Below are 12,313 nucleotides of genomic sequence, written 5' to 3'. Positions count from 1 at the left end.
ACACTAAAAATCAGGATATACCAATTGAGCTACAATACCCTTAACATATATATATTATTATTAAATTTAAGATTTATTTCTAATTTGAGATTCACGTGACCACCACTGTATCTATTGAGCTACAATAAATGATGTTTCTTTAAAAATTTTGATTTTTCAAATATGACAAAAAAAGTGAGACAAAAGAAATAATATTTAAATACTAATTTGTATGGTTTTTCCAAGTAGAGTAATAATTGTAACATTTTATGGTTTCTCTCATGAACTAATGTCCAATCAACGAATAACTGCAGGTAAAAAACATTTATTAAAAAAAATTTCCAAATTTTATCAAAGAAAAATTGAGAAAAAAAACAAAACATAAAGACTTGGAATCATGAGTCAAGTCAAAATCTTCCTAGTTCCAACTGCCACACAAAACACAAACACAAGAATTACAGCATGTCCAAAACTCTCAATGCCCACCTCTCTTTCTCTCTCCTCCTCCTCCTCCAATCCCAAAAAAAGAAAACCCAAAAAAGCAAAAACCCATCTCTCTCTCTTTCTCTAGAAGCTGTCAGAGATAGATGGCAGTGCAGTGGGTTCTGGTGTGTCACGGCCTGATCACACTCTTGGTTTTGGTTTCATTTCTGTGCGGGCAGTGGCCTATCTTTCAGGGGACTTTCATCGGACGCATTCACGTCTTTCTCACCTTCGGCGCCTACGATTACTTCCTGTACTCCCTTTCTCTCTCACAATCGATTTTGTTCCATTGCTATACTTCCTTAATTCATTTGTTTGATCATTGTTTGTTTTGGCTTTTATAGGCGGTTTGTTGGGGCTGTGTTTGGGTCCAAAGGGACTAATGCGATTCTATCCGTTGAGTATTTCTGCTGTGACCGACCCAATCCTATTTTACAGGTTTGTCACACGAAATTTATGTTATTTCTGTATCCAATTGGTTTATTTTGAAATGGGTATTTTAAAAAAAAAAAAAAATTAACCAAGGAATGAGAAAGAATTGGGTTTGCATTGAATTGAATTGTGGTTTTGGGAAATGGGATTGTTTTCTATTATTTCCTAACAAGTTAAGCTTTTGAAAAAAGTGATCTTTAACAGAAGGATAGCATATAGTAGGACGCATTGTGGTGTAGGATGTGGTGGTCATAGTTGACTTGTTATTTGGAGACCTTACAGAAAATTTTATTTATTTTTATTATAGATATTTATGTGGAGATTTAAGGTGGTTTGAATCATGTGGGAATTCAGTTTGTGCTTGCTAGGCATTTCAATGATTCATGGAAATGGAATGAATTTGTTTTTGGTATAGAGGATTATATAAAATTCAGTTCATTGTGTTGTTTGATAGTTCGTTTCCTTAGGTTTTTGCATGTAGGTGCCAAGAGCTTTGTAGCTCAACTGAAGCTTCTTGGTGTTTCCAATAGAGATGTTTAGGGTTCAAATGCCCCCACTCCCAACTACTGAATTAAAAAAAAAGGTTTTTTAATGTGAGCATGTTTATGTGTTTTAGAGAGAGCCTAGTAGTAAGGATGTGATTCAGAGATAGGGCACTACCATATCTGAAACTTACACGTTGTCATTTTTGGGCCTTTGGATGTGTACCAAAGGCCAAGCCATGTAAACTATGGTGGTCTGGTTTGTGTGGATTCATTTTTTCCTTTAATTTATTTGAAAATAGAACTAGATATAAGGCTTGCTGTGATGAAGTTCAGTGTTCAGATAAGTTGATTTTTTCCCCTAGGGGTTGGAGGAGTTTGTCAACTCCTCAGGAGGACAGCCAATGGCTGTGGTTTTTTTGATGTAGTAAGGTGGGTGGGACAGTCATGTAATCTGGAAACACCTTTAAAAAGTATGTATCTAGCTATTAATGTGCAGTCGCAAATAAGCAATACGAAAATGATGTCACCTCTTTCTCAGGTATCAAATTATTGAAACGATTATGCTTCTTACGGCTGATCTGATCTACAACAGATTGCCCCTTTCTTTTAAGTTGGGAATTAATATTTATTTATATATTCTGTTTCATTTCAGATCATATATCTTGCAATACTTGGAGGAACCTATTACTTTGTTGCAAAGTCTTCCTTCGTCTATATTCCTGGCTATTATCTAAGTGGAGTGCACAGGCATGTAGGAAGGAGCTTGCATACTTGCTCTCTTATTCTCTTTTTGTATTCTTTCAGCATAAATTCCATCCTAAATTTTCTCAGACTTTATATGTTCTTGCAGGTATACAAGCTTGTTGGCTGTTGGTATAGGCGTTCTACTCTTTCTATTGACTAGCTTTTCTGATCCAGGAATGGTGAAGGCTGAGAATGTTTCTCAATATATCTCTGCCTATCCCTATGATAATGTTATATATTCTGAGAAAGAATGTTCAACTTGCAAAATACCAAAGTGAGTTTTTACCTGGTGAGATTTCTTTGGAAACTTTCATTTAATTCTTTTAATAATGATTGTTTCCTCCTTTGATTCAGACCTGCCAGGTCCAAGCACTGCAGCATTTGTGATCGCTGTGTTGCTCGCTTTGACCATCATTGTGGATGGATGGTAAAATATCAAACTATTTTGTTTATTATTTTTTAATCTTCTGTAGTGAGATGGTTTGTTTTTTAATTGTTAAATATTACATTCAATTTCTACTTAGCTCTTCATTGGTGCAGAATAATTGTATAGGGGAGAGAAACACTGGCTACTTTATGGCTTTTCTTTTGTGGTGAGTAATATCTGATTTGCAACAGAGTTTATACTTTCTAGATATATGCTATGGTAAATAGCCTTCTCTGGCTACATAAAATAGTTCATTATTTTAGTTAGTGCCTCGTTCTTAGAAGATGTTGATAATGAGGGGTAGCAAATCTATCTCTACAGCTAATGTTATGAGATGGGCCTTTGAACAAAGCTTTAATTTTCTTCTGTTTGGAAATTTGACCATTTAATCCTCATGTCCAAGATTGTGAGGTGATTAGGAAAAAGAAGACATACTTTCTATGCTATATAAAACTTTTGAAATTCATGGCACAATAGTGGAGAAGTTCCAAACTATTTTCTTAACTTTTGTTCCAAGTTTTAAATAGCGTCAATCAGTGAGAAGTTTCCTTGATGTTTCTTCTATATTTTTGTATCAATTATTGTAACTTTATTTGAGATGTAAGGCAATATGTTGCATCTGTTTGTTCTTCTCTGATTTTTATATTAAGATTGTTTTTCAGGTTCTATTTATTTTACATGCTTCTTTAACGATTTACAGGCATTTCCTTCTCTGCATATATGGAGCAGTTACCATTGGGCTGATTCTTGCTGGACGATTAAAAGAATTAAGAGTTATATATATTCTAACTGGTAAAATTCTGATTTGCATTATATAATTTCAAGTTTATGGCTCAGTTGCATTTGAGCCAAAATGTGACATCTTTTTCCCCGTTTATTTGTTGCAGCTTATTATGGTGTTGAAAATTCTTTTTTAAGTTTAGCTCCACATGTTGTACAGGTGAGTGCTCTATTTCCCTACTTTTTCTGTTATGATTTGATATCTTTAGATTCCTCCTCAACTAAAGGTCCGCTATGAAGAATCTTAAAGGAAGAATAATCTTTAACTGCTTTAAGGGCATATTTGAATTCTTCTCTAGCCACCTAGCACCTCCCCCCTTATAAGTTCTTGGTAGAGGGTGAGGTCATGGGTTCAAGACCCACTGGGTGCAATAAAATAAAAAATAAAAAAAGGTTTCAGTAAAGGTTTACTGTTGTCATGCTGATGATTGATGATTAAAGGCATTGAAAATTCTTTTCATAGTTTAGCTCCACATGTTGTATGGATGAGTGCTTTCTTTTTCCTTGTTCTTCTGTCATTTGATATCTTTTTATTCCTCGACTAATGGTTTGCGTTGGAGCAACTTAAAGGGAGAATGAACTTTAAAGGCGTTTTTGAATTCTTCTCTGTAAATAGATAACTTGATTATTAGTTTCAGTTAAAGATTTTAGTTTTCATGCTATAACTTTCAACATGTTATGCAACATATATATATATATATATATTTTTTTTTTTTTTTGTGTGAAGCAGATTTATCATAACCATACTCTTAGCTATTACCATGTTTTTGGTGTGAGTCAAATAGCCTTTCTTTTAAGGTTGCATGATGCAAGATCTCGGAATTAACACTCTAAGGAGAATCTAAGAATTTTGGGGCTGGTAATGGTTGAGAGGAAACCAATTGATCTGGTGCAGATCTGTACAGATTAGGTTTGTTGGTTGAGTTCGGGGCTGGCATATTGGTATAGGGCTGGAATAAATAATAATCTGACTTAAGGGTCTGGATAACAGAAACCAAAAGAAGAAAGATCAACCTAGCATTGCACAAGGGTTCTTGAGCATCACACATCAAACAGCAGCTGTGTTTTCCGTTCTTTTCCCATTAACTTCTAAGAATATCAATACATGACTTTAGATAATTCTCCAGAAGAAAGATCAACCTAGCATTGCACAAGGGACCGATTTTTTTTTCATTTTAATAGAGCAATGGAATTTTATGTTAATTTTCATCCCTCTGCCAAACACACATGATGGAAAGCTGATATCTTCTACATCTTCTCACTTTTATATTCCTTCCTACTTTCTTTATCCTCCCACTTTTCCATCTTACTAAATTGAGCGTTCAATAATACAGCTGCATATTGTTGAAGTTCCATACTTGAGCCATTTATGATAGTGTGCTTAACCTTTTTCTGTGCATCAGGGTGGGCTTTAAAAAATTTCTATTTATCTACTCTTTTTTAATCAAATTACTTTTTTATTATTAAGTCTTTAATTGTACTACATAGTTCATTGCTTTTGTTTGTCTCTTTTCATTATGATATTTTGCTTAATTGTTTTCTTCTTTTTAACAGTGGCTGTTGGCCTCCTACAATACACAAATACTTCTTATGGTGTTTCTTGCAATTGTTTCACTGCTATTGGCGGGTTTCTTTAGCTATCATGCGAAGCTTTGTCTCACAAATACTACCACAAATGAGGTTTTATTTTTCAACCATGATGTTTCTCAATAATTCTATTTATTTTCTTTTTATAAAATCATGGAGGGGGAAGGATGTGGGGAATAAGTAATCATATAGGATAAGCTCGTGAGGCTGCATTGCTGCTACAGAATCACTACCCATGGCTTGGGTGGGTTAAGGATGCTTCAAATTGTTATAGCTGTGGTTAGACATGCAATTTTCTTCATTTTGATCATGACTTTTGCTTGATCTCTGAAGAGCATCACTTAATTTATAAGAAGAATTCCTAGGAACAAAACCTAGTTGACATTTTTCGATTTTACAAAAACATAATAATACTAAAGAAAGGAAAAGGAAAGAAATCAGCTTGATTAAGAAGGTAGCTTGGAAACAAAGATTCCTTTAAGAGATGAATACCATTTGCTGTTGTGATATAATTTTCTCATTGTTTCACCCAATTGGGTTGTTCCTGCGTCTAATCATTAGTTGAGGCAGAATAGTGGGAACCGTCAGTTCTGTTAGGTTATGGTTTTGTAATATTTTATAAACTAATTTGTTGTGATTTAGATGCTATTGCAATCATATTCTCTTGAAAACCCTGAAACTCACTGTAGCACTTTTTCCTTGGAACTGCAGACTTTCAAGTGGCAAGAGTACATAAGTTGGCAGGGGAAGATAAATGAAGCAAAGGCGAGTGCTGCAGCCCTCAAAGCAAGTATCAATGGGATGAGTACTGAAGGAAAGCCTCCAGAAAGCAAATGGAGAGCCTTCTTTCGAAAATCCCCATTGGAAGATGTGCAGGTTGTTAAAAATAACATTTATGATAAAGGATTTTTTCACAATCTTCATGAGATCATCTTTCCCCCCTCAATGAGATCCTCATTTCTGCAATCTAAATCAAAGTCGGGCTGAATTGCCTTTACTCTTTTGCTTGGCTGGGTTTTCTTAAGATGCTTTGGTGGCTTGGTTAGCCTGTTCCTGAAATTGCTGATTTGTAGATGGCTGGCTAAAGAGCTTTGAGGGACGATTGTAAATGAGATAGCTTTTTCCTGCATTACTTATCATTGGAACTATAATCTATGGCTATGGTCCATTGCATGCTAAAAATTGAGAAAATCTCATCATAAATTTAATTATTGAAATTCACTGTTATATGATAGGAAGAAGTGTCATGTCGCTGCACTATGTGTAAGTTTTGATCTACTTATGAAAACTCTCTAGAAAAGAAAGATTTATTTCGTTTTAATGGTAGCACTTAATAGTAGCTTGGTTCTACCTAAAAAAAATAAAAGTAGCATTGGAGGTTTCATGCAAACTGGTCAAAGTAGTTTTTTTAATTTTAATTTTAAAAACGAACAAGCTCCATGTTTTGTAATCTAGAACCTTGTATTGCGTCAAGTTCAGCTCTCCAAGCTGCTATAGCGTTCTTGTGTGGGCTTCTCCAAAGTGGCTTGACCATCAATAGAATCAACTATGGAACATGTCCTATATGAAAGAATCTTTGATCTTTGAGAAAGGACAAAGATTGAATCTAACCAACTATATATCACAGATGAGCAAGAAAAAGAAGCAAGTGAAAATATCAAAATATCAAGTAGTGTAACAGAGAGAAGAGAAAGAAAGAGAGAGAGATTAGAATTGGACCGAAATTTTATCGTTTTCATTAATTTTAGATCAGATACACTTCTCAATGTATGGTACAAAACAGTAACAGTTCATCAAAAGTACAAAACGCTCACACTCAATCATTGATTCGATCATTTACACCATAATTAGATCCCTTTAACAAACTCAGAATTTTCTCACGTGCTCCGTAATAGAATTCATAACTGCTTCTGAACTAACAGCTACTATTCAAATGACAGCGTTTGATTAAGTGATGCATGCGTGGGAGGATTGAATGACACTGTTTGAATCCTTTTCGGACTTGTGGAAATGGCATAATTTGAGTGCTTTGAATTCTTACTATTAATTTAGATTTTAGACTTGTGAAAAGGGCATCGTTTGAGTACTTTGAATTCTTACTGTAAACACTATGAGCCCGTTTGGTACATGTGTTTAAACACATGTTTTCAGTTTTTAAACAACATTATACGTATTCTCACACACTTTTCCACCCACACTTATTTCTAAAAAATACAAACAACATTACTAGAATAATATTACCAATCGGGCCCTATATCTTTTCAAATGGTTTCTTTTATTTGGTGAATCCAAATTTATAATTTGGGTATTCATAAAATTATATAAAAGATTATAATATTTCTTTGAGAATCCAAGAACTTAACTCAAGCACGTGGATTGCTCTCTCACTTATCCCAGCCAAAAGATGGAAAGCAAGGGTGAAAGGGGCTAGTGGGATGGGATGCAGGCTCTTAAAAAACAATTGATTGTTGTAATTTAGAATACACATTATTTTGGATTTTTTTGTTAATTTCTTAGTATAACTTTATAAGAAACACTATACTTATAACATAAATAAATAAATAAATAAAGCTCTAAAATTTTGTAAGAAATTGATCAATGTCAAAGAACCAGAAAAAGAAGTAACTACCAGTTTTTGGTCCAACTGGTGATTTCATAAATAACTTAATTAATATGAATTGTGTTGTGTTTAAATAATTATTATATCTATTGTATGAGTTCCCTTGATGGGAATTTTTTTTCAAAACCAAGCTTCTATTAATAAGTAAAGTAAAGTTCACTGTGGATATGCATTGGTGAATCAAATTAATAAACTTTTCATTAAAACCAAACTTCGCCAATGACATTCATGAGAAAGCCCCATGCTTTATTTTTATTACTATTATCATTATGCAATGTTCTAATGTTTTTGGCGTATGAAACAAATTAACTATATTTTAATGATATGTTCAACATAGCTATATCTTGATTATATATTGAATATTCTTTTTCTTGTATTGCTGTTTAATTCTTTTTTTTTTTTTTATTTTTTTTTTTTTTTGGGTTTCTCCCATGTTTCTTTTACTTTTTTTTTTTTTTTGAGAAAGAAGCTGACTCATTTTATTTCAACTTGAAACTATTACATCCAAATCTAAAATCGAAGTAATATGTGATGGTACACCTTCCATCCATACTTGTGAATCTGGTATGCGTAATGCATTTTTCGCCAGACTATGAGCTACGCTATTGCCGTTTCTCTTAACATGAGAATACACCAATCTTTCAAAATTCCTAGCAACCCGTTTCACATCATCTACCAGCAGACCTGTTGGGGAAAGGCTATCCTCTGCTGACTTCAATGCTTTGATCAGACAGAGAGAGTCACCTTCAAGAATCACATTTCGAAAGCCCAATTCACGTGCAAGAGAGGCTGCCTTCAAGGCAGCCAGTGCCTCAACCTCGACAGGTTTGTATGCATGATGAAGTTTTTTTGAACAGGAAACCAGCACAGCACCATTATTGTCCCGGATTACCACCCCAACTCCGGACTGATTTAACTCACTAAAAACAGCTCCATCAAAGTTTGCTTTCACCCAACCATCTTGCGGACATAACCAATTAGAGCCTCCAACGTTTCTGTCCGTAACCTGCACTCTAGGATTCTGCCAATCAGCTCTGAACTGATTCAGTTTTTGTTTTGCTTGTTCAGCCACCTGATGGAACGGAATAGCTTGTTGGGTGGCCCGTATTTTGTTTCTTTGAGTCCATACCATCCAAGCCGTGAAAGCAAATAGCTCAATTGATTTACCTTCTACAATCATCCAAGACAGCAATTCTTTCACATCTGTAAACTCCAACTCAGACTTGAAGCACCACTCTTCACCCACATCCCAAACCTCTCCACAGACGCCTCCACTGCAGAACGACACCTCTCACAGATCGGATCAGCTGTCACTTTCCTCTTCAACAGCACCTGTTTTGTAGGAAGAACATTCCGACACGCACGCCAAAGAAATTTTTTAATTTTTGGAGGAACTTGTAGCTGCCAAATCTTTTTCCAGATCTGTTTGTCATGAATTGGAGGGGCTTGTTGGCTTGCTTCCATTTCTGATTCTTGTTTAAGGAACATATACCCAGACTTGCAAGTATATTGACTCGATGTGGAGTATGGCCAATACAAAGAATCCTCATTTGCAGCTCGGCTAAGAGGAATTCTCTTGATCAACTCAGCATCCTCTTCCACAAATAAACCATCAATCAGCCCCTCATTCCATGTTCTTGTGTTTTGGTCTATGAGCAAGTCCACCGTGCAATTTTCAAAACTCTCCAATGGACATATCACCAGCCTTGGAGGGTGCTTTCTTGGCAGCCAATGTTGCTGCCATATATTGATTTTTTCCCCCTTTCCAATCCTCCAAATTGCTCCCCTTTTAATAATATCCCTCCCCTTAAGGATGCTCATCCAAGCATAGGAACCTAACCTCGAATCAGCAGCCTCCATTATTGAAGAATTAGGGAAGAAACGAGCTTTAAAAACCTTGTAGAAGAGTGAGGACTTATTATGCAAAAGTCGCCAAGCTTGTTTTGCCAAAAGAGAGTCATTAAACATGGCAAGATCACAAAAACCCATACCACCAATGGTTTTTGATTTTGTCAAATCCTCCCACTTCACCTAATGAATCTTTCTTCGATCACCCCGTTGTCCCCACCAAAACTTCTTAATAAGGGACTCAATCTCATTGCACAAACTTACCGGCAATTTAAAGCATCCCATTGTGTAGGTAGGGATAGCTTGGATGACGGCCTTTAAGAGCACTTCCCTTTCAGCTTGGGAGAGTAGTTTTGCCTCCCACCCTTGAAGTTTCCTCCATACCTTCTCCTTTATAAAATTAAAACTCTCTTTTTTTCTTTTGCCGACTAGAGAAGGCAGCCCAAGGTATTTCTCATAGTTCCTAATTTCCGATACCCCCAACTTCACCTTTATTCCATGCTTAACTTCTTCCGGTACAAAGTTGCTAAAGAACAACTAGGTCTTGCTTCTATTTACTTTTTGTCCCGAGGCCTCCTCATACTTGTATAATAGATCCAACACCTTGTCACACTCCTCCATAGTAGACCTGCAAAAAATAAGACTATCATCTGCAAAGAGCAGATGAGTTAGTTTTGGGCCTCTCTTACAAAGGGAGAAACCATGAATATCTCCTTGTAAATCAGCATTCTTAATCAACCTATTTAGCCCTACCGTACAAAGAAGGAATAGGAAAGGGGAGAGTGGGTCTCCTTGCCTAATCCCCCTAGTAGGACAAATTATCCCACATGGTTCACCATTCACCAAAACAGAATATGAGACTGTTTTCATGCACCCCATTACAAGTTTTATCCACCTCTCCCTAAAACCCATCTTCATCATTATAGCCTCCAAATAATACCACTCCACCCGGTCATAAGCCTTGCTCATATCCAGTTTAAGTGCCATATACTCATATGAACCACCCTTATAGTTTTTCATACTATGCAAGGTTTCAAAAGCGACCAAAATGTTATCTGAAATTAAACGATTTTTTGTGAAGGCTGATTGGTGTTCAGTTATAATGGATGGAAGTATTTTTTTTTAGGCGATTGGCAAGGACTTTGGAATATATTTTGTAAAGTACATTGCAAAGGCTAATGGGACGAAATTGGTGGGCATATTCAGGAGAGTTTATTTTCGGTACAAGGGTAATATATGTATGATTTAAGGGAGATGGTATGGTACCTGAATTCAACCAAGACAATATGGATGAAGTTACATCTTGATTCACTGTGCTCCAAAAATGTTGGTAAAAGAGTGGCGGCATACCATCAGGTCCAGGTGCTTTAAGGGGAGACATTTGTTGGAGGGCACTATTGACTTCCCACGCCTCAAAATCCTTACAAAGGGTTGTATTCATCTCTTCATCAATCAATGTAGGCACACATTCAAGCATGCTAGCAGAAACACTACCCTCTGTAGAAGTAAATAGTGACTTAAAGTAGTTTACCATGACTTCACCCACATCTTCTTTAGAAGTTTTCCATACCCCTTCCTCATCTCTAATTCCTTCCAAGGTATTCTTCCGGAATCTCTTTGTAGCACAACAATGGAAATACTTTGAATTTTTATCCCCTTGATTAGCCCATAGAATTCTTGAACGTTGGGCCCACATGTAGCTTCCCTCTCTTGTAAAACCTCAATATCTCTCTTGATTTGTCTTCTCCGGAGATTATTCCCACTAACCATAGCAACCCTTTCCTCTTTGGCTAAAACCTTCTTTAACCGATTCAACTCCATTCTTACATTACCAAAAACATTTTTCTCCCAATGCCCCAAATCTCTCCCGCACCTCTCCACTTTTCTCAAAATATCTTCCCCATCACCGTACCCACTCCCACTGCCCCATGCCGAGAACAACACTTCCTCACAACTTGAGTTTGAAAGCCACATTTGTTCGAAACGAAATAATTTTTTCCGAACTAGTGGAATTAAACTCGAGAGTGAGATGAGGATTGGAACATGATCCGATGACGAACAAGTTAAGTGGAACACTTTTGAACCTGCAAACCTCATGAACCAACTATTAGTGACCAAACATCTATCTAACCTCTCCCAAATTGATCTTCCGTCCTCAAAGTGCTTGCTCCAAGTAAACTTCGAGCCCTCAAACCCCAAATCCATGAATCTGCACTCATCGATCACCTCCCTAAATTGTTGCATTTGCCAATGGGGTCTACTTGCACCCCCAAGTTTCTCATCTTGTCTAACAATTTCATTAAAATCCCCAATGCAAAGCCAAGGCTTCTCCGATTGAGAATTTAAGCTCCTTAGCTTACTCCAAGCTTCATGTCTTCTAGCTGTATCTGGTTCACCATAAAACCCGGTTATTCTCCATTCATTCTCTAAATTTTTATCAATCACGGCATCAATATAGTGCCTATCAGAACCTTCCACCTTCGAATTTACCGAATCTTTCCAATACACAACTAATCCACCACTCCTTCCCACTCTTGGAACCACCCATCTATGATCAAAACCAATACTACTTTGAATAAATTCTAGCCTTGCATCGTTTGTAAGTGTCTCGGCTAAAAACACTACGGCAGGATCTTTTGCCCGTACAATTTCAACGAGCTCCTTCCCTGTACGCAGGTTCCCAAGCCCGCGACAGTTCCAAGCTAAACAACTCATTGCTCTTGGCGGGGCTGAACATCAGCTCCCGCCATTCCTGAAAGTGTGTTTTCATCTCTGAAGGTCACCTGAAACCTTTTTGTATTCGGATTGGATTGCTCAGCCTCTGTTGTTCTTTTCTTTCCAACGGACCTGGAAGTTTCTGTTTTGTCACTTGTGTTTCTTCTCTCCCTACGTTTCCAGGTAGAGGCTGCTCGAGTAGGATCCATGTGG

The 12,313-nt window shown here is 36.6% G+C and overlaps 2 protein-coding genes across 2 annotated transcripts; one reads left to right on the top strand and one right to left on the bottom strand.

The window, feature by feature from the left end:
• The first annotated feature begins 415 nt into the window (after positions 1-415).
• LOC112027928 (probable protein S-acyltransferase 17) lies at positions 416-6,238 on the top strand. Its single transcript, XM_024060568.2, has 10 exons — positions 416-715; positions 807-900; positions 2,032-2,126; positions 2,230-2,397; positions 2,478-2,550; positions 2,664-2,716; positions 3,251-3,342; positions 3,438-3,490; positions 4,885-5,010; positions 5,629-6,238. The coding sequence occupies exons 1-10, from the start codon at positions 567-569 to the stop codon at positions 5,902-5,904; spliced, it is 1,179 nt and encodes a 392-aa protein (XP_023916336.1). The 5' UTR covers positions 416-566; the 3' UTR covers positions 5,905-6,238.
• Positions 6,239-9,922: 3,684 nt separating this feature from the next.
• Positions 9,923-12,100, bottom strand: LOC112027912 (uncharacterized). Its single transcript, XM_024060554.1, has 3 exons — positions 11,026-12,100; positions 10,736-10,882; positions 9,923-10,440 (listed from the first exon to the last, which is right to left on the bottom strand). The coding sequence occupies exons 1-3, from the start codon at positions 12,098-12,100 to the stop codon at positions 9,923-9,925; spliced, it is 1,740 nt and encodes a 579-aa protein (XP_023916322.1).
• Between the last annotated feature and the right edge of the window lie 213 nt (positions 12,101-12,313).

The sequence above is a fragment of the Quercus suber genome, unplaced genomic scaffold, assembly GCF_002906115.3.
Source record: "Quercus suber isolate HL8 unplaced genomic scaffold, Cork oak 2.0 scaffold_15, whole genome shotgun sequence".
NCBI lineage: Eukaryota > Viridiplantae > Streptophyta > Magnoliopsida > Fagales > Fagaceae > Quercus > Quercus suber.
Note: the sequence above shows the minus strand (reverse complement) of the source record. Positions and strands in the feature narration are given on the sequence as shown.